Source organism: Erigeron canadensis, chromosome 4, assembly GCF_010389155.1.
Source record: "Erigeron canadensis isolate Cc75 chromosome 4, C_canadensis_v1, whole genome shotgun sequence".
Lineage (NCBI taxonomy): Eukaryota > Viridiplantae > Streptophyta > Magnoliopsida > Asterales > Asteraceae > Erigeron > Erigeron canadensis.
In genome coordinates, this window is record NC_057764.1 from 31,877,306 (window position 1) to 31,899,152 (window position 21,847).

Here is a 21,847-nt window from a genome sequence, read left to right on the forward strand (position 1 = left end):
GTGATGTCGGTTAGGAAGCAAACACACGTGAACATCAAGAAAAGGACATTATATATACTTCTTTTAGCTGCGGTTTAGCTAGGCAGACATAATATTCGGCAGAAATTAATATTCGCGAGGATTGATGGGGATAAGTAATCAATAACGAACAAAACAAGATATAATATTCAATCTTCGAAGGTGTGTAAACACTATCAGATTGAATCAATTCGGTGGTTCACCCAAAATTACTTAATCGGATACAATCAGAGATTCGAGAACGTTTTGTGTGCTTTGTTTGAGAGAGTATGTGTGAAAACAGGGAGAATTCTCAGAGAATTCGTATGTTTTATGTGTTCAGAATAATGGCCCAATAACTGTTTTGTAGACAGTTTTTAAAGGGTTTCGAATTTGTCATTTTTGGTCCCTCAAGTTCCGAAAATAAAATTTTCGGAGGGATTTTCAATATAGCAATATGTCGGAAATAACAAAAGTTTTGAATTTGCCAGGGGCTCTGCCCCTTGGACCCCGCTAGGGGCTGCCGCCCCTTAAACCCCGCTCCCGGGGGCGCTGCCCCCGGACCCCCGTTCCTTAGGGGCTTTGCCCCTAAGATCATAACAAATTCATATAAGTGTGCTCTCCGCACCACCAAACTTATATGATGTATTATTATGATTTAAATAAACCATTAACCCAATTACACTAAAAAACCAACAAGGATTTTAGTCGACACATATTTGTGGCGGTAGAGAAAGGGCAAAGAGAAGAAACGAACAGAAAAGTTTGAGCAGATGGAACGAGTATATGTCTCATCAAGTATAATATCCGGCTAAGTTTTTTGCTATATCTCCCGATGGCCAATTGTTAGTTAATGTTATATGATGAACTTTACTTTCACTCACGTAAACATCGTTCTTTTTGGATTATAATTCATATGACTTATTGAGTATTTGTTCACTATTTGAATTCTCGTAACACAATCTATTGTGAGTTAATGATTTGTGCCGAGTCCACCTAGTTTAGGGGTTAAGACATGTTATCTAATTAACATAGGTTGTGTCAAAAACTGCTCTTGTCAAGTAATAAAATTATGTCTATGTAATTTAGAATAAATACTCGGTAAAGTTTATTAAGTAAATTAATACGACTTTTGGGATTCGGGAGGGATGCACTTTTTACTATTGTTTACAACTTATATTCTTATTTTTGTCTTGTTTCAGTAATTTAAGTTTAGCTATTTTGTTAATTAAAATTAGTTTTCTTATTATTTTTCAAAACCAAATAAAAAGTGTAAAAACTAAACCACAAACGCTATTTGTGGGAACGATATCCACTTACCCTATCTAGTATAAGGTATTTAGATTTATTTTTGATTGATACTTCGACGTCGATCAATTTAACTACGATCCTCGAAGAATGCCACTTCATGTTGGATTCTAGTGTAATTAGATTAACTTGTTTGATCATTATTGTCATAATAATACATCATTTTGGTTATGAGGTGCGGATTGCACACTTATATGAATTTATTATAACCTTAAGCCCCTAAGGTCCAGTGGTTTGGAGGCAGCACCCCTGGGAACGAGGTCCAATGGGCGGCAGAAAAGAAAATACTCCAGAAATAAAGTTTCAGAATTTGAGGGGTTGTTTTTGGCAATTTGAAAAACCTTCTAAATTAGCTAAAACATATAAAACAAACTTTCGCTCTTATATTCCCCATTTCTGGTCGATATGTCTTTCTTCTTGGTTCTGTTTTCCTTTAAACACAAAACATACTCAATCTCTGATTGTATTCGATTGAATATTTTGGGGTAAACCACCAAAATGATTCAATCTTAAAGCGAATACGTGCCTTCAAAAATTACTATATATCCGGTTTTTGTTCGTTATATACTGAATTTCCTCAACACTTCATTTCTTTGTTTCCATAACGACCATTATCATATATAACAAATCAATGGGAATTTTCATTTTGAAAGCTTTTCAAAATATGCATCTATTACTTTTTCATGAGTTTCATTTAACCAGTCACAGTTACATGGTTACTGTTGGAATATGATCACGTAAAATGAACGTATGTCCGAAAAGTATTTAAGCCTACGGGGTCACACCTCAACGTGAATGTTACTATAAATTAATTAATATATTAAATGTAATTTATTGATTAATTTGATCACGAAAATCTAACGGGGGTTCGTTAAAAGAGTTAAAAGTTAACGGTACTTAATTAAAGGACTTAACGGAGAAGAGTTGGAATTAGGAAACAATTAGGAAACTCCTCTAGATTGTTCTAGGGAGGGGCCGGTCGAACTAGGGCCTAAAAACCCTACAAGACTTGGTCATTAAGTTTCCTAATCCTATAAATACAAACCTATGCTTTTGGTTTTTCATACAATTAAATTCATAGGGTTTTCTCCTCTCTTTTCCTCCCCTCTCTCTCGACCGAAACCAAGAACCCCAAGGGTTTTTTGGTTTTCGGTTTTCATAGCTAGGAAAAGGAGTTTTCGGGTTAGCTAGGTTTTCGGGTTTAAGCAAAGGGTTGTTTGTGATCAAGTACTAGCATACATACGTTCCACCGTTGAGTGTGCAATCGTAGAGAGGTTAATTTAAACCTTATTTTGTCTTCAATCTCTCCATAATAAGGTACAAATTCTATTCCTTGCTTATTTATTTAAACTACATAGATCTTGTCTTCCGTTACGTACTTTGTGAATTGTTGTGATAATTAGTTATAAAACCCAACAGTTACGAGATAAATAATTTTAACATGTTTAACTAATATAGCTCGACTATCATTTCTTTTTTCATTATGCTCTCAAAGTCTAACCTGTAACTCGTTGAAATTAAAATACATATCAAATTTAAAACAACCACATAGATGAGTTGACATTAAACCTCGTCATAGTTAATACTCAATTAAATATTGTAGAAAAATATAAAACAAAGTCAAATGGTATTATACCTAATTTTGCTTTGTTCAAATCTTGAAAAGGTTATGAAGCCACGAATGACGGTTGCATGGAAAATAGATGATATGGGTTTGGTTCCAAGAATTGACGGGCCAAGAGTGTTCACTGCTTTAAGGATGAAGGAAAAGAGGTTTCTGGAGGTGTTTATTATTACTTGTCATCCTCCTAAGATTGCCAAGGAGTTGATGGAGTGCTTCTTAATTAGGTGCTAAAAATGTCACAACGATTGGCCGACGAACCAAAAACAAATTCACTTAGAGGTCTTCCTATTTGAGATGCTCAGAAGTTAAAGTAGTTTTGTGCTTGTCGTTTATTCACTTATGATTTCACATGATGAGTAGATAAATTGGGTCAATTTAATTTACTAGGAGAGTACATAGTAGGAGTAGCAAACAAGATAGATATTCATGACAGTAATCCAGTGATTTCATTTATAGTTATTGTAATCTTGTAGAATCTATAAAGATATTTGGTTCCGTCTCTTGATGTTGTCATGGCTCATGTACGTGGGGGTAAAAGACTAGTCTAACAGGGAATGGTTTAGCATTAAGGACTTATCCACCAATGATTTCAACATACACATGTTAATTAATGAGTCAACAGATTTTCCATTTATATTGTAGAACAGAAGGCAACGGATAATCGAAAACACATGGCTTAGAGATAAAATAAGATTGTAACAAAATCAAACTCAAGATTATTAAAAGAGATAAAAATAAGTTGATAGTGCTAACGAAGTTTTTTTTTTTTTTTTTGAACGCCAGAATATATTAAAATATAATAACCACTAGTAAGATGCTATAAGCTAAAAAATAAAGTTACAATCTAGGAATATAACAAATTTATCCAAGTTTTTCTTAGATGTGGAGGCACAAATATACACAAAATCATAATATGGATAAAAATCACAGCTAGGAATCGGATAATGGGTTTTTTCTAATAGCGTTTGTATTACTCTTCGACAAGGCATTTTTGGGTAGCGGGATATATTGGCTTAGAGAACAAAAATTGAACCTCAACTTCTCATGGTTTCGGGCATTTACCTCTTTAGATGCATGTGGGTCTTCTTATCGCACCCTTGGTCTCCAGAGGTAGCTTCGGGTTCCAACCTCTGCCCGCGTGGATGCCACTGGAGTTCGAACAACTAACCAACAAACACGCCGTTCTAAAACAAACAGAAATGTAAAGTTAATTATACAGTATCAAAAAGACTCGGACTATAAAGCCTACACGTCCAAGGTTTAGGGTTTAGGGACTATAAAGACTCGGACTATAAAGACTCGATTATGTCTATTTAATTCTATCATGACCTTAAGCCCCTAAGGTCCGGGGTCTGGAGGCAACGTCCCTGAAAACGGGGTCCATGGGGTGGCAGATATAAATACCTCAGAAATAAATTTTTAGAACTTGAGGGGTTGTTTTTGGCAATTCAAAAAAACCTTCTAAATTAATTACAACAGATAAAACAAACTTTCACTCCTTTATTCCCCATTTCTGGTCGATCTGTCTTTCTTCTAGGTTCTGTTTTCCCTCAAACACAAAACATTCTCAATCTTTGATCGTATTCGATTGAATATTTTGGAGTGAACAACCAAATTGATTCAATCTTAAAGCGAATATGTGCCTTCAAAAATTACTAATATATCCGGTTTTTGTTCATTATATACTAAATTTCCCCAATTTCTTTGTTTCCATGACGACCATTATCATATATAACAAATCACTGGGAATTTTCTTTTTGAAAGCTTTTCAAAATTTGCATCTATTATTTTTCATGACTTTCATTTAACAAGTCACTGTTATATGGTTACGAGATATCACTACAAATTATGTTGCATTTGTTCACACTTTATACTTAGTGTGAACAAATTAAAAATTTTGTCACGCTTTTATGTGTGTAAAAATATATAGAATTAAAAGTGTGTAGAAATTTTTAAACACTAAAAAGTATGTAGAATCAAAAGTTCACACTTTTTAGTATGAACAAATGAAATATTTTTTGTAGTGTATATAATTTTAACATGTTTAACTGATATAGCTCGACTATCATTTCTTTTTCACTATGTTCTCAAAGTCTAACCTGTAACTCGTTGAAATTAAAATACATATCAAATTCAAAACAACCACATAGATGAGTTGACATTAAACCTCGTCATAGTTAATACTCAATTAAATATTATAGAAAAATATAAAATAAAGTCAAATTGTATTATACCTAATTAGTACATATTAATTTCAAATTAAAAGATAAAACTAATTATGATATCATCAAATTGATACAAAGACGGTGAAAAGAGTGCTAAAAGTTGTCCAATGGTCCGGTGTTTATAATTGTTTAAGTTACTAACGTTAAAAAAAAAAAAAGAGAGAGAGAGTTAAGATTAATCTTTGTATATATGATAGATTGGTAGGGAAAGAGAAAACATACTATTTGTATCGTTAAGGTTTAAGGCTGGAACTCTATTTTCAAGAAAAAAATATAGTATAAGTTTATAGGTTGAATCTATTGGTTAATACTTTTGCATCAGAAGACACAGATTAAGAGTTATATCATGTCTAGATATCTAGTTGATCGATCTCATGTCTTGCAACATCGGAGTTCATCTTGTATTTAAGAAAAAACCCTTAAAGTACGTACCCTCTTTAGTGAGATAAGTGTAAATTATGCAGTTACATTTCAACCTCCCCATATACATACACTCTTGACTCTTGTGATATGTATATATGACAGTTTTACAACAAAATCATCTTTTAATTAAAAATATAAGAAAGAGCAAACCCCAAAAATGTACTGTATTTGGGTTGCCACTACTGTTTAATGTTTACGCATAACCTAAATCAAAATTTTCATCTTTAGCATTTAATTCACCATTAATAACTTTTTCTAAATTTCAATTGCATGGATTAAAGAGTTTCATAATCTAAGTCTCCAAACTTGCCCTATAAATAGGCAGCTTCTATGTATAGTTTTATATCAAGTTACAAAAAACTTAAATTGGATCTTTTGCAAATCAACATATATAATATAATGGCAATGAAATCTATGATCACCTTGCTAATCACCCTTTTGGTAGTTGTTTTTGTTGCACAAGAAGCCAAGGCTACTGTTGGTGTTGTAAGTGTCACTGGAACTGTAGTTTGCCCTGTGATCAATGGGTCTACTAATATTAATACTACTACCAATGTCACAATCCCGACTCCTCCTCGTCTTCCTGTCGTCAGTAAGTTATCTATATATTGTAATATGATCAAACGAATATATATCTTTAATTTTGATCATGAGCAAGCAAATTAAATTGCATTTTTTTTTATGATTCTAATGAGGTCGATCAATACCCTAGCATGCATATATGCGTTCAAACTTTTAAAATTACTTCGCTAGCTAATTAGTAAGATTAATGAATGAATTAATCAAACATAATAACTGGCATAATATATATATGCAGATGGTAGCGTTCAAGCAACGATACTCGATGTTCCAGTTGGAGCGATGGTAAGAACAGATGGACTTGGACGATTCGCTGTAACTTTTGTTCGGCCAGTGCTAAGGTCCGTTGAAAACCTGCGACAAGTTACCACCATTAACGTGACTCCACCACCCACGGCTTGCAATTCAACCCTCCCCCCAAACACCGTCCTACGATCCATCCCGCCATTACAAGTGGTGAGCCAATTCATTCTTTCTGTGCAGTTGAATACGACAGCAGGATTCCAGCTGCCTGCAGTCTAATTAATATATATACGTAATGTAATAATAGTACGTAATGTATAAGAATAAAGGAAGAGATCGATTGATATATTGCACGCTTTGATGCTCATCACTCTCGAGTCTCTCCGTCTCCAGTGTAATATAATATTCGATCGTTTCCATATATATATACTCGATCCGTATTATATAGTATTATTGTGTTGTACGTTTGATTTTGATGATATTGTATGTACGTGGTATAACTGCATATTCCACTAGCTAGCAACTATACGTACATGCATGCATGCTCGAATTTGCCATTGATTGTTAAAAGTATGCATATATATAAACGTACACCTACCTAGTTATCTACTACATCAAAAAACATGTAAGATATGGCACCTTATTATTGTTTGGTATCCTAAACAAAAATGTTATTAACATTGAAATTTGAAACCAATGTATAGCTTCACGTTGCATCTCAATAGACTTAAATTCAGTTGTCAAAGTGGTAGGCCCAAAAGTGTCAACCCAATTTCTATATTACATACATTTGTTCTCATTTTACTTAAACTTTTTCTTTTGTTTTCATTTAACTTACATTGGTCCATCTAAGTAGATCATTGGATTTTTAATATGTTTCAACTTTCTAAGTTAAAAACTTTTGCATATTTAATATATGAATATAAATATTGATAATGCCGTGTCATACTGGATACAAGTCTAAAATTTAATTTAATATTATGATGTGATGAGTTAAATTTTTGATTATTAAATTTGAAATTAAAAAAAAAACATTACAAATTAAAATTAACAGTTTATTTGGTATTAATTAATCGGATGAACTTTCAAATTGTTCATTTATAGTTGAGAGGTTGTTAATTATTATTTTTTTAGACAGTTTAAGTAGAAAACGAAAATATTCATGAAAACAAACAACTATTTTAAAGCTTAGTAGTATTTTTTGGTTTCTCAAACTCGTATATCTTAAGGAAATATTTGTTCTCTCACATATAAAACCAATTTACTTTCTTTGAAAACAATGGTACGCATAATACATTACAAGAAATTCAGTTTTTCGTCGAGAAAAGCCGCTAAACGATAAAAGGATGTACCTTTTAACTTAATTAATCACACTACAACGAATTAGTTAATTTTACACACTTTATTCTACACACTTTTAAAAATATTATTAGATTATTCACACTTATAAATGTGTACAAAGTGTCTACATCAATAAGTGGTACAAATTTAAAAGTTTCACATTTAAAAATGTGAAAATAATATTCACACTAATAAGTGTGTACAAATTTTATATTTTATGCACTTATAAGTGTGAAGATCATTTCTTCGCCAGTGATTTCGTCGCACTTGTGTTATTATCGCCCGCTAAGAAATGATTTTTATAGTGCGTAGAAAATCACTCGCGAAGAAATTATCTTTACATTTAAAAGCGCGTACAAATCTTATATTGCACACACTTATTAGTGTGTAAAAATTTTATTCGCACTTTTAAATGTCAAACTTGTAACTTTTTTCACACTTTTTAATGTAGACTATTTGTACACATTTTTTAGTGCGAACAACTTAGTATATTTTTTCGCATTTTTAAAAAGTGGTGCGTACGTACAAAGGACAAATTTTTATAGTGTCAACTAATTAAACCAAAAGCTTTGCGATGAAAAGTTTGCGACAAAATAATTATATATTTGAATCTTTGAGCCCTCAGGGTCATACACAATATCATGATCTATAATGTTGAACCATAAAGCTACGGAATAATATTTGATCATTTACTCATTTAATTAAATAGTTTTAATTAAATTATTCGTCTATAAATTAACGCGAGTTAATTAATGATAAATGGATAAACTGACAAATATTATTTATAGAAGTCAATTAAAGTTCACTATATATAACTGATTGATAAATAACCTACTAATCAAAAGAAGTTTAATTAATTAAAGGAAAATGCTACGATGACTAACACATTACTAACAATTTTTTACTAACTGACATGGAGGGTGATGTGACCCATCCACATCATTAATCATTAAATATTGCTTAAATAAACTAACCTAGGTTGGATAACCCTAATACTAAATTTCCATCGTTTCCCTCCGTACTCTATAATATTACGCACAAGAACAAGAATGGATTCCCTCTGCTCTTAACTTCTCTTATAATCTTCTCCACAACAAAAACCACCTCTCAACATGAATCAATCTTCTAATGTTTCTTCTCCATTACATAATGAAGACATATTATCAGATTGCTCGTCTTTTTTTTCTTCCCCACTAGATGATGATGGGTTGTTATCGGGTTATGATCAGGGGTTATTACAGCATTCTGATCCATCACCATTACCAGAGCCATCATCAAAAACTATGAATTTTCAGTATTATGAGGATGTAGATGGGTAAGTTCTATCTATTATAGGCTTCTTAGTAACATATTGAATTAAATTATATATATATACGTAATGCTGCTTTTAGATTTACAAATGAAATTAAAATTAATGCTAAAAAATAGCTTGTCTTCATATAATACGAAGTAACGGACATGTGAATTGGGCTATTATGTTCATTTGATTTGAATTTAATTGTTATAATTGTTGTTATTTTAGAGATCATCAATATTGCTTGGAAAAAGAAACCAGTTGTGAGATAAATATCGATAAAAGCAAACATCATGAAGATGTGTTTTTTAAAGACAAAGGTAACATTAGTAACCATGATGAAGATATTGAAGAACCAAAAGTTGGCATGACTTTTGATACTATCGAAGAGCTTGCTAGTTTTTATGCAAATTATGGGGAAAAAAGGGATTTGGAGTTTGTAAAAGGTCCTCGCGAAAGTCTTATATGGATGATCAGAAAAGTATGCCACTTTTTCATGTAGTCGGGCTAGGAAGTCCGTGTCGAAATCAAAAAATATATTGAACCCTCGATCCGTTTCAAAAACAAATTATCCAGCAAAAGTTAATGTAGTTCTTGGCATTGATAAAAAATGGAATGTGTCTAAAGTTGAACTCAAGTACAATCATCCGTTTAGCAGAAGCAAAGGACGCTTTTAACGGTGTCAAAGAGTTGTGAACCGAAATGTCAAAAGACGACTTGAAATTTATCAAAGAGCCGGAGTAAGAATGAATAAAGGTTTCAATACCTTTGTCGTGGAGAGTGGGGGATACGAAAATGTACCATTTACAGAAAAGGATTGTCGCAACTGCTTTGACAAAGTGAAACAGTTGAAGTTTGGCGAAGGTGATGCTGAAGCAATTCAAAGTTATTTCACAAAGGTGCAATCATCGTACTGTGATATTTTTTACACGTGGGATTTAGATGATGAAAATCGACTAAAGAGTTTGTTTTGGGCTGATGCGAGGTGTAGGGCAACTTATGAAGAATTTGGTGATGTAATCACATTCGATACTACATATCCTACAAATGAGTATGAGATGCCAATGGCTCCATTTGTAGGAGTAAATCATCATGGACAATCAATATTGCTTGGTTGCGGATTGATTTCAAATGAAGATAATGAGACATTCACATGGCTATTTCGGTCATGGCTTGCGTGTATGTCTGGACGTCCTCCTCAAGCCATTATCACAGATCAAGACCAAGCTATGAAGAACGCAATACAAAATGTATTTCCTGATGCACGGCATAGGTGATAAGTATTTTCCCTTCTAACTAGCTGGTATACTTTATCTATTTCTAAACTATTTTAATTTATATATAAATGGCCCTTAAAAAGCAACATGTTTGCCTTTTTACATTAAATATATGAAAGTGTTAGTTGCAAGTCTAAAAAATAATTGTGTCGTTAAATACATCATGTTCTTGTTTTTAGGTGGTGTTTGTGGCACATCATGAAAAAACTACCTGAGAAGTTAGGCAGCCATAGAAAATACAAATTCATTAAGTACAGGCTTAAAAAGGTTGTGTACTTGATAAGCTTGTATTTAGAAAGACATGGATGGGTTCCTTGTTACGTGAAAGATACCTTCTGGGCAAGGATGTCTACTACACAACGTAGCGAGAGTATTAATGCATTTTTTGACAAATATGTAAACAAGAAAACTACCTTGAAGCAATTTGTCGAACAGTACGAAAATGCATTAAGGGATAGGGCCGAGAAAGAAAACAAAGAAGATTTTAATTCTTATAATATACACTATCCACCAATTGCCCATTATGCCATGGAAGAACAAATGAGGGAAATTTTCACCCATGCTAAGTTTAAAGAATTTACAGAAGAATTAACAGGAAAAATGTATTGTAGGATAGGTTCTTTAAAAACACAAGATGGTATTTCAAAATATGAAGTAATTGAGGATGTTATGGTCAATGGAAATATAATAAAGAAACCATTTGCAATTTAATTCAAAAAGGGTGATTCAGGGGAAGAATCTGATGTGAGATGTATTTGTCGCTTGTTTGAATACCGTGGAATGTTGTGTAGGCATGTACTTACCGTACTTATCAATGAGAATATAAATTTAGTGCCAGATAAATACATATTGTGAAGATGGAGAAAAGATGTCAAGCGGAGACATACTAAGGTTAAAGTAACTTATAGTGACTGGGTTGGCTCAAATGAGGGGCGTCGTTATAGTAGAATGTGTAGTGCTTTCTCAATGGTGGCAGACTTGGCATCTGAATTAGAAGAAAAATGTAATCTTGTACTTAACCGAATGAGTGAAATAATGAGTGAAGTTTCAGGTAAAAAAATTGTTCATGATAACTTCATATGTACCCCGGGGCAGAGTACTTTTCCAAAGAATAGCAAAAAGATTCTTGATCCGTTGGTAGTGCGGAGAAAAGGTCATCCTATGACTAAGAGACTCAAGTCCAATATTGAAGAAATTATTACAAAAAAGCCAAAAAAGAAGAAGGTATGTTAGTAAATTTTATATATTTCACTTTTTATAACAATAACTTTACGGTTATGCTTGATTGTGATTTCAGAAATTGACCGAAACTGGAGATGAAGAAGTTGGTTGTGAAGTTGATAATGATTTACCAAAGAAAAAACGTACAATGAAGGAAAAAACGGTAATCATGTTACACTAATATTCAGTTAAAAGTTGTCTGATTATTATGTTTGATAATTAATCATTAGTTGTTTCAAGTATTTAAGGTGTATTATTATTCTTGTAGAAAAATCAAAATGAGAACGTTTACCGTGGTACGGGTGATACAAGTCATAGCGGATATGCTAATTTCCAGCCTCACTATGGTGGATTTCTTCCAAATTATCCTATGCAACATCATTAGTTTCATGTGCAAACTGGAGACATGTTCCACCAAGTTTCTCCACAGCAATATGTAGGATTTCAAGTGCAGAAATCATCACAAGTTGGCCGTCCTGATGCATCATTGAATCCCCCGAATACACAGCCCTCCAAAGTCAACAATTAGCTTTCCATAGCCGGTTTGTCTATTTTTGTTGTCCGGTAAATTTTCATCTGTGTTTTTCGTTATTTGGTACATTTGTTTGGATTGTTTTAATAATTGGAGTAGTATCTCAGTAAAAGATAGGGACATATTTTATGTGAGGCATTTGTTTTGTTGGAGTTTTAGCCCAGTTATGTTTCATAATGGAATAATGTAGTATTGATATTTTATACTGCCATTCTTTCCTTCATATTTAAAGCTCTACTATATAATTCATTTAATTGCACTTCCTTCCCAGAAAGCTTCAAAAAATACACATGGTTTCTAATGTTTGAGCCAACCTGAAATAATTCGTTTATTAGAAGTTAGTGACAAACCCCCAAACAAACTAGAATTACACATACTACTAGATTAGGTAAAATAACGTGTCCTGCGAACGATCCTGTAACTTACCACTAGGTTATATTACACTGACCGGGTTCTCTGCTTGTTACGTGTGTTTAGGTTAGATAGTTACTTGTACAACATAAATTTAAAGACTAGAAATAAAAATGCACATCAAGGTATACTTCTAAGATTTCGGTTGGTTGCGGTCGTAAGCTTAAAGGTCCCTAGCAGATCCATGGTTGAGGCATTGTTCGTGTACGCACTTACGAAGGGTTTCTATACTTGGAATCTTGTTTCCGGAATCTTCAACATCATGAGGAATCTTGTCTACCTCAACAAGGTTAGTTTTGTATTTATTTAAGTTACTTATATTGCAATGCATGTGATCTTGAAAAGGGATATTAAAATTGTTTTAATAGTTTATTAACACGCTTTCGCCACGTACTTTGATTTGAATTTTTGAAAACCTTAAAGTTGTCACTCAAACCGAGTCGGTCTCCAATTTGAGCTTGAATAATTTTTATTGAGTTGTTTTATTTTTACATGAATTTTCAATACTACTATCCACTTCAAAAATTTTAATTTCTACTGCTTTTTTTGCAAAAGTAATATATCTACAGTCTCCACTGAACAATAACTAAACACTTCAAAAATTTACAGAGTAACATGTATACATAAAGAAAGGGATTTTATAGACTTTAAAAAAGGCCCTAGAAATTGGTGCCGCTTAGATCCACCAAAAAAGTTGAGCCGGCTCTGCCTATACACGATACTACCTTAGCTAGCTGGAACATACATAGACTAGTCTTTCAGACGTTTGGTTCAGTTAGTGTTCCTTCTTTTGATATAATTTTGCATAAAGTGTCCCTCTCTGAGATGCTCCATGACCATGAGGTTAAAGTTTGGTACTTAATGTGGTTTTAATTTACCTTTTTAACTTCAGATTAATTAGCAAAATAGATTTGTTTGTGTGACTGATTTCAAAGATTTCATTTTTGATTATTTGGTTTCAGTATAAAGTTACATTGTATTCTTTCGGGCTCTTTAAAGATTGTTTTGGCCTTTTGGATTCCTTTCTTGATGTTTTTTTTTGCCAAATTCATGTAGACTTTAGCCTTTCATATAATTAAAGCACTTCAGATATTACATAATCTAAACAAGATAACAAAAAGTTTGGTTACGGGAACCAACAGATATTTTTATCGACTTATAACATCATTAGTTTGGTATGGGTCCAACGATGTTTTAAATCAGTACCCAACCAAATATTTCAAACTCTTTAATTTCTGTTTATGATTCATTTCATTCTAGTTCAGTTTTGTACCATCAGCAAATAAGATTCGGATTCGAGTCCAAAGAACGCTAAATATCATTAAAAAGAAGCGAGTCCCCGTGGAACAAGCAAAGTTCCGCCATAATGAACCTACCGGTTGAACTCTGTGAATCTGTCCAACCTTTATATTGTGAACGGCTTCCTAAATGATTATCTAGGAGAAGCTTGGAAAATAAATGTGCTAGATTCACCCTCAAACGAATTCGTTGCGAGTATGGGTATTCATTGGTTCAGTTTTCGAGTTCTTTAGCATATTTGGTATGGTTTTCTCGATTTTTTATTTTCTGGTGTTCAAACTGAAAACAGGTTGAAATTGAATTCAATTTATACAAAACCGAATCTGAGTTCAGGCCGTTTTTGGTTTAAAAACTAAAAAACAGAATATGAATTTTCGAAAACCTTTCAGACCAAAAATTTTCTTATCAAAGATTTCATTAACCCTTGCTAAGATTTATCATAATTGATACGTTCAATAACATTTAGACTGTATAATATACCTTAACGACATAAAGTCGAACCGAAAATGATTACAATAGAGATGGAATGCATGTGACGAGAAATAAACAAAGATATGTGACAAAACTAACCAAGGTTTTGTAACTAATGCCAATAAGCAACTTAAAAGTATGAAACAATGCTCAATGACTTTTAATAGCTTAGGGAATTTAAAATACTCTCATAACTAAGAGTTATTATAAGATATAAGTTATAGAAAGCTATTTCATAGTAGTTATATTAAAAAATTGATTAAGATATTTTAAATTATAACTTAATGTTTATGTTATAAAAGTATGACTAATTCGCAATTGAAAACTTCAGTAATCTAATACGAAAAAGGGCTAGCTGAGGTTGCGGGTGGGGGGAAATACGAAACTACTATCCTTATCTGCGGGACATGTGACTTGGCTCAACGAAAAAATTTTATGCCATCACACAGAATCGTGCAACAAAGTTGTTTAGTATGAACGTATTTGGTTAAAAATCTTGAACAAAGATGTAATCCACTAATAGGTAAATCATATGGACGACTCTGTAATTAACTCCAATATTTATTAATGTATTATAGATACACGTTCTATGTAAATAAAACAAGTATTAAATAATGTATTATAGATACACGTTCTATGTAAATAAAACAAGTATTAAAGTAAAACAATTAAAACAATAAGTTACTTTTCACTGAAAATCGTCATGCATCATGAAAATCATCGTGAATCATTATATATACTTGTGACCCGTGAATCTTTGTGCATCAAATTTATCATGATACAAGGGTCAAAATCTTGTCAGTGTTAATTTTAATTTGAATCTCGAGTTAAATGGATTGAAACCAAATGTCAACCCCTATGTTGAAGCAATAGTACTCCATATGTAAATTCGTAATCAGATATCCATTTTGAAACAGTTTCACATATATCATATAGATATCTCATATATCTGGAAACAATGTTGAAACCGACTGTCGAATGTCACAAATCTATGTTTATAACTAGAGGATGTTCTAACGTTAATGTCGTTGTCTCGGTCCACTATAAAATGCCCCACGAATGACAAACTAGAATACATTGGAAGAACATATGCACATCCAAAGATTCGAAAATGCACAAATTTGTGGTGAACTTTCACACATCAACAACAAAACAAACTGATGGAACGCTTTATAGATGCTAAACATGACAGATATTTGGCCAAAGAATGAAAAAAGAATTTGCAAAAAGGGTTTCCTTTTTAAGATGCTCAATGAGGTTTACGTCTCGTACTATATGTGGTTATCTCAGCATAAAATCACATGTTTAGAGAACTTGGGTCAACTTGGTCTCTATAGCTTTAGAGTTCAGATTAGCAAACAAGAAGTTTTTGTTCACTAAAAGACTTGTATTATCACACCCCATTGTCATGGCCCATGTGGGTTAACACTGGCCCTGAGAATGTGAGTTTGAATGGACCAGTACTCCAGACAAAAATTGCAATATGGTAAATTAAACAGGACAACTGAACCTGTACTGCTGCAAAGCTCGTTTGTGAATTGTGATCATAGCCAAAAAACAGTACTTGGCTCGTCACTGTCCAGCCCAAACCGTTTCTTTTTTCATTTTTCTTTTACTTTTACTTCTATGACCAGTGTTGTAAATAACGGCCTTAACGGCCGTTATAACAGTAACGGAGGTCCAGCATTACGTTAAGGGGGTTGGAGGGTAAATTTAAAGGTCTGAGGATTTAACGGCCGTTATAACGGATTTAACGGTCTTAATGGCCTTTATAACGGAATTTAACGGTCAAATAACAGAATTTAACGGTCAAATAACAGATTTAACGGAGCTTAACGGTCAAAAGACATTTTTTTGACTAATTTTGTTAGGATATTGCTAATATATATATTTTTTATATAAATTCCTTTCAATTTTATAGTCTCCGTTATAACGTCGTTATAACTCCGCGAAATGAGATTTAATCTTAAAGGTGGTCGACCGCCGAGCGTTATTTACAACCTTGTCTATGACACCACATTAAGAGAAAAAATTAGACTTGAATAGCTAGTCCCAAGCTTAACTTCAGTACGGGTCCAAAATTTTCTGAAACTAAGGTATCAACAATATACTGGATTTCGGTTTTCAAATTTCCAGGATCCTATTAATTTTGTTTTGTACCACTAGCAAGGTTTTGGGTTGACAAATTTCTTAACAGATGATAAACAACATACAGTCTAGACGTCTAGTTTTGGGTTTCCAAACTCTTAAATTTATGATCTCAGTTTAATTTGGTCTAGTTCATTTTTGTATCACTAACAAGGCTTGCAGTCCAACCCCCAAGAATCCTAAATTTCATTTTAGAGGAGAAAAGAAAATAGTAGACCGTAAGCATGTGTAACACAATTCGAAAACCAAAAACCAATGCAGTCTAACCGAAAGGAACTAAAATCAAACACAAAGAGCTTATAATTCGTTATCAACAAAAACATAATAAATACAAGGACAAGAGTGCTCAATAGGAAACCATATATGTTATGTTTTCTTGTAGCTTATTTCTCCTTTGAGCAAGGTTAAGATACTAAAGACCATAAAAAAAAAACATGTATCAAACTGTTTAGATCATTTTTGACAAAACTCTACCTACCGAAGATAAGTTATTAGATCCTCTAACCTTGAGATAGATGAGAATGTAAAGAAATGTACTCAAGATCTATCAAGAAATCTTTAATCTCAAGTAAAAATCTGTTTTCTTTTCCTGATTAACAATGAAAAATGATAAGAAAAAAAAAAAGAAAAGAAAGAGAAACCTTTGTTGAAATAGTTGAGTTACCCATGATCAAGAATCATATGCCCATGAAAACACCAACTTCAGCAGCCCATCACAGCACAATTGTACACAAAGTTACTCGACTGTTTCCAATCGAGCCTGGTCCAACGAGGTGGCCCATCTCTTGGAACCCACGAATTCACTTCAATAAACCCTGCCCCACTAGTTCTTGGTCCTCCGATGACGATGACCCGATCACCACAACCCCTAAATGCAATACCCCATCCATTCATCGAATCAGCCCGTTCAGGCAATCTTCCAACAGTTTCCCATTCTTGCCTTCCTTTATCAAACTTCCTCACCTCCATATCCGCACAATCAGCAGCGTATAATTCATTATCTACAACCGCCACTAGTGGCGGTGCCTCGGTTGTGGTCGTTGTGGCGTTGACGGCACCACCAGTTCTCACTGGTGACATATTCGGGATTTCCTTCCATTCCCGAGTTGCCAAATCATATTCTTCACCACAAGTCAGTGGCTTCATATCAGCCCCTCCAACCCCTCCAATTACATAAAATTTATCATCCATAAACACTCCCGAACACATCTTTCTTGGTTGAAGCATGTCCGGGAGTGTTTCCCACATTCCAGTCTCGCTGTTGTAAAGCTCAGCAGAGTTCACAATCTTTCCATTCGGGTCAGACCCACCGGCTACAATTGCGATTTCACCAAGACTAGCTGACCCAAATAAGCATCTGGGCTCATTCATTAGCTGCCCAAATGACCATGAGTTTTTTAACAAACTATACTTATATATTACATGATCCATAACTTCTTTTCCTAACACAAGTAGCTCAGTCCCTACGGCTAAAGATTCTTTATCGGAAAACTGGAAGCACGTGTTCGATGACATTGTTGGGAGACGCATCCATTTCTTATTTATCGGATCAAATGCTTCCCACTGGACCAAATGGCAGGAAAAGTAAACCCAATGCTCGATAATACCGTTCTTCCTTCTTAATCTATAGAGCTCCCCACTCCTAATCAGGTCACGAAACGTTCGGTTTAGCGATGCTAAAGACCCATAAGTAGATCTTGAGCATTTGAGTAAACAACTAATTGAGTTGTCACGACCGATGGCATGGATTAGGGAGCTTGAATCTGAATTATCACCTGCCTGATGTTCATTATTATCAGTTTGATCAACGGGGACCAATGCAAGATCAAGCAATCCTAATCCAAGATCAAGATTCTCATAGCTATTGGATTGCTTGCGGGTTTTTCTAATGTGAATGATTTCATCATCTTCAGCTTCTAACGGTCTTTTCTCTTGATGAGTTTCAATTTTTTCAATCCTGCAGTTGCTCATAAAACTCCAAGTGTTGTCCCTTTTGCTACTAAAGCTTCTCGAAACCAAAAAAGACCTCTCTTCCAACATGCCTTATTGAACCAGACCCAAAAGATGAAAACTTTTCTGGATTTCTGAACAGCCCTAATCAAGATTTCTTGATATCTAATTGAATCAGAACCAAAAGACAAAAACTTTTGGAAATGTCTTGAAATCTTATTGAATCACAGCTAAAGATGAAAACTTTTCAAAATTTCTGAAGAACCCTAATAGAGATTTCTTGACACCTTCCACTATGTTCACCAAGCAGGAATCTTTTTCAACTGAAATGATAACAAATACATAATTATCATACTCTCAAATATTCCCAAATCATGCAACAAAATCTTATTCAAGAAAACTCATGTGTCAGAAGTCTAATAAATTCAAGATCCATATATCAAATCAAGTAACTAAAAAAAGCACATAAAACAATTAAATTGATCTTAATCCACAAATGGCAATAGCTTGTAATCCATCCAAAACATAATAAAAATCCAATCTTTCTTACACAAGATTCAACTATAATCTAATACTAAGAAATCCTAGATCTTGCAATCTCAATATCAATCATCAAAAATCAGCATCAACCCAATCCAATCAATAAAGGTTTTTTTCAAAAAAATCATAAAAAATTCAAATTAGATCTAATAGATTCAAAATTATACTAAACAAACAAAAGGGAATTTCACTTACATACTGGATATGAATAAAGTTTCTTCCTTTGTATAGAATTATGCTCCAAACTTTCCAAAAAAAAAAAAACCCTTTTTTTTCTCTCTACAACAAGAAGAATATGTTAGTTCATTTCTTTTGTCTTTCTTTGTATTTCTTCATACATACATATACATATACAAATATATAGATATATATATGTATATATGTAGTTGTGAGCTTAAGTTATTAAACCTTTGACAAAACCAAAAAAAATAAAATTGCTTTTGGGATTTTAGGATTTTGGGTATTTATCTTTCCTTCTCTTTCTCTCTCTACTCTCTCTCTATATATGTGTATATAAATATAAGTAAAAGCAAAATGCTTTTTTTAAGGTTAAAATTTATTTATTTATTAGGGAAGAATGAAGAATAAAAGGGTGGAATGGATTTAATTGTAGTTTCTATTGCTTCATTTCTTATAAAAATCCCAACTTTTTATTTAATTTCTTCAAAAGAAAAATAATTAAACGTCTAGATACATTACATACATGTACATATACATATATATACATATAGATATAGATAGATATATCATATATGAGAGAGAAAGAGGGTGGTCGGGAAAATGAGAAAGTGAGGCGGAAGACGGTGGTCGGCGGTGGTTAATGGACCCACAACCAGCTGTGTTTTTTTTGTTTAACTTTGTATCGAGTCGCCGCCGTGTTCGACTGTTATTTTATTAAGGGAGGATGACCGGAAACCGGTAATAGCCGGTCATGACACGTGTTTTGGTTCATGTTATTATCTCGTGAGTTTTTGGGTCTAATTCGTGTACGTCTCTAAAGCCGTTTTTATCGAATAAATAAGTCGGCAGCTTTTTAGAGTTTTAGGAGAATTTTCTTCACTTGTACACATCCATGAAGTACCATTTTTACAAAATTAATTTACAAACTCGGCTAATACAATAATCTAGGTAAAGTTCTGTTTATCTATTTTTAAAAGAGCAAGTTTTTTTTGGACACTTGGATATCATTTTCGAAAATACTTTGTTTACTGCAATTTATCATATTCCAATTCTTAACAACTTTCAATATATTTCTATCTGTGAAAATTCAAATTTTAGTCATTTTTCAAAAACTTTAGTTGCTACAATTATAATTTAATTATTATATTATATATTATTTCTCTTTAGTTTGATTAGATTGACGCAAATAAATGTTAAAATAATATTTGGAATAATAGAAGCGACTTTGATTGAATTATTGTTTCAATCATATTGTTCTTAGATTTATTACTCGCCTTTGTGTTGGTCGTATTTATTAGTTTTTTTTGAAATAGTTTTATATAGGTTTCAGGTAAAATAAAACAAGTATTAAACGAAAACAAATAAAATAATATGTTTCTCTTTACTGAAAATCACCGTGTATCATGAAACTATCGTGCATCAATTGTTTCGTGAATCTTCATGCATCAATCTAACCATGATCTAGGGATCAAGATCTTGTTTTATTTGTTTTGCTTTAATACTTGTTTTACAATACCCAACCCGTTATATATATATATATCAAGGTAATTTAAGTGTTTCCTTTAAACGTTGAAATACTCAATTTATATTGAAGAAAATAATTTAGATATATAATCTATGCCAAACAAATGTTGTGTTAGCCTGGCCACTAAGTAAAAGGTTTTACTTTTTTATGTAGAGATCAAAGTTCAATTTTTAGCAATGGCCAATGGGTTAGTTTAGTCTTAATTGGTGTAATTTGATAGTATATTTGTCATTCAAAAAAAAAAAAATCTATGTCAAGGTTTTGTTTTAAAATACTAAAGTTTCTAATATCATTCAAAATGTTTTAATGTAGTATAATTTGATGTGATCATTCATAGTTTATGTTGATGTTTTTTTTTAACAGTTAGACGGTATTCGACATCAGGGAACACCTCAACGTATAATGGTGAAGCCCTGCACGTACTCTAGACTACGAGATGTAGACCATAAGCCGTTACAGGTAATTCAGGGAAAAAACTCATAGACTTGTCACTCCTAAGAGTCGAACCCAAGACCTGTGGGAAAAACCAGGGATGCATCTGTCAATTGAGCTACCTTCATTTGCTATGTTGATGTTTAATTAGTGGTTATATATATTTGATGGTAGAAAATTTGAGATTAAGTGCAATGGAGGACTCTAAGACCTTTAAAACTCAAAAGCTGATGGAAATTTGTAGTATTGTAGTTACGGTGAGCTTTACCTCGTTGTTTGAGGAATCAATATTGATGCAGATAAGCCGTTCAAAAAATAAAATAAAATGAACAATGTTGATGCAATAAGTTGCAAGTGTTACAACAAAGTCGCCTTGGCTCAAAGTCGGTCACAGTGGTATACCAAGATTCCCTTAACAGCTCACTGAAATAATTACTATCGATGATATGCAAAGTACAAGTTTAAAGTTATATGTTTCGGTTTGTAAAAAACATGACGAAATTGTGTAATTATAGCAAATTTGGAATATGAAGATTATAAGTGAATTGTGAATACACCTTTATGTGTAACAAATATCTAATGATCATCTCTTGGACACTACACCAAAATCTCCTACTTGCAAAGGAGGGGTTAATCAAGACCGGTTATAGGAATGGATTAAGTAGACTGTTTAAGCCATCACATTGATAAGGGGGCATTAAGTTACAAGTTTAGGCATCTTTATAAGAACACAACTCGGATCTAAGTAGTAGCTTTAATCGTTGTGAGAACTATATGATAAGGATAAACACACTCTATAATCTATATAGTACATTAAGACAACTTTA

General features: G+C 32.9%; 4 protein-coding genes across 4 annotated transcripts; 3 read left to right on the plus strand and 1 right to left on the minus strand.

Moving 5' to 3' along the window:
• Positions 1-2,986: 2,986 nt before the first annotated feature.
• On the plus strand, positions 2,987-6,849 carry LOC122597411. Its single transcript, XM_043770009.1, has 3 exons — positions 2,987-3,088; positions 5,899-6,169; positions 6,395-6,849. Exons 1-3 carry the CDS (start codon positions 2,987-2,989, stop codon positions 6,676-6,678), a joined length of 657 nt encoding a protein of 218 aa, XP_043625944.1. The 3' UTR covers positions 6,679-6,849.
• A 2,931-nt stretch (positions 6,850-9,780) lies between these two features.
• LOC122597412 (protein FAR1-RELATED SEQUENCE 5-like) lies at positions 9,781-11,022 on the plus strand. The gene is made up of 2 exons (XM_043770010.1): positions 9,781-10,307; positions 10,491-11,022. The coding sequence occupies exons 1-2, from the start codon at positions 9,781-9,783 to the stop codon at positions 11,020-11,022; spliced, it is 1,059 nt and encodes a 352-aa protein (XP_043625945.1).
• A 311-nt stretch (positions 11,023-11,333) lies between these two features.
• Positions 11,334-12,238, plus strand: LOC122594875. Its single transcript, XM_043767176.1, has 3 exons — positions 11,334-11,535; positions 11,609-11,695; positions 11,801-12,238. The coding sequence occupies exons 1-3, from the start codon at positions 11,335-11,337 to the stop codon at positions 11,915-11,917; spliced, it is 405 nt and encodes a 134-aa protein (XP_043623111.1). The 5' UTR covers position 11,334; the 3' UTR covers positions 11,918-12,238.
• A 4,398-nt stretch (positions 12,239-16,636) lies between these two features.
• Positions 16,637-19,733, minus strand: LOC122595632 (F-box/kelch-repeat protein SKIP11-like). Its single transcript, XM_043768038.1, has 2 exons — positions 19,079-19,733; positions 16,637-18,666 (listed from the first exon to the last, which is right to left on the minus strand). The coding sequence occupies exon 2, from the start codon at positions 18,431-18,433 to the stop codon at positions 17,096-17,098; it is 1,338 nt and encodes a 445-aa protein (XP_043623973.1). The 5' UTR covers positions 18,434-18,666; positions 19,079-19,733; the 3' UTR covers positions 16,637-17,095.
• Positions 19,734-21,847: the final 2,114 nt, after the last annotated feature.

Excerpts from the sequence above, each read along its gene's own strand:
- LOC122597411 (XM_043770009.1), top strand. The coding sequence starts at position 2,987 with ATGACGGTTGCATGGAAAATAGATGATATGGGTTTGGTTCCAAGAATT. Across the intron at positions 3,089-5,898 it reads AGGAAAAGAGGTTTCTGGAG|GCAGCTTCTATGTATAGTTT; the intron begins GTGTTTATTATT and ends CCCTATAAATAG. Across the intron at positions 6,170-6,394 it reads TCCTCGTCTTCCTGTCGTCA|ATGGTAGCGTTCAAGCAACG; the intron begins GTAAGTTATCTA and ends ATATATATGCAG.
- LOC122597412 (XM_043770010.1), top strand. The coding sequence starts at position 9,781 with ATGAATAAAGGTTTCAATACCTTTGTCGTGGAGAGTGGGGGATACGAA. Across the intron at positions 10,308-10,490 it reads TTTCCTGATGCACGGCATAG|GTGGTGTTTGTGGCACATCA; the intron begins GTGATAAGTATT and ends TCTTGTTTTTAG.
- LOC122594875 (XM_043767176.1), top strand. The coding sequence starts at position 11,335 with ATGAGTGAAATAATGAGTGAAGTTTCAGGTAAAAAAATTGTTCATGAT. Across the intron at positions 11,536-11,608 it reads AAAAGCCAAAAAAGAAGAAG|AAATTGACCGAAACTGGAGA; the intron begins GTATGTTAGTAA and ends TTGTGATTTCAG. Across the intron at positions 11,696-11,800 it reads GTACAATGAAGGAAAAAACG|AAAAATCAAAATGAGAACGT; the intron begins GTAATCATGTTA and ends TTATTCTTGTAG.
- LOC122595632 (XM_043768038.1), bottom strand. The coding sequence starts at position 18,433 with ATGTTGGAAGAGAGGTCTTTTTTGGTTTCGAGAAGCTTTAGTAGCAAA.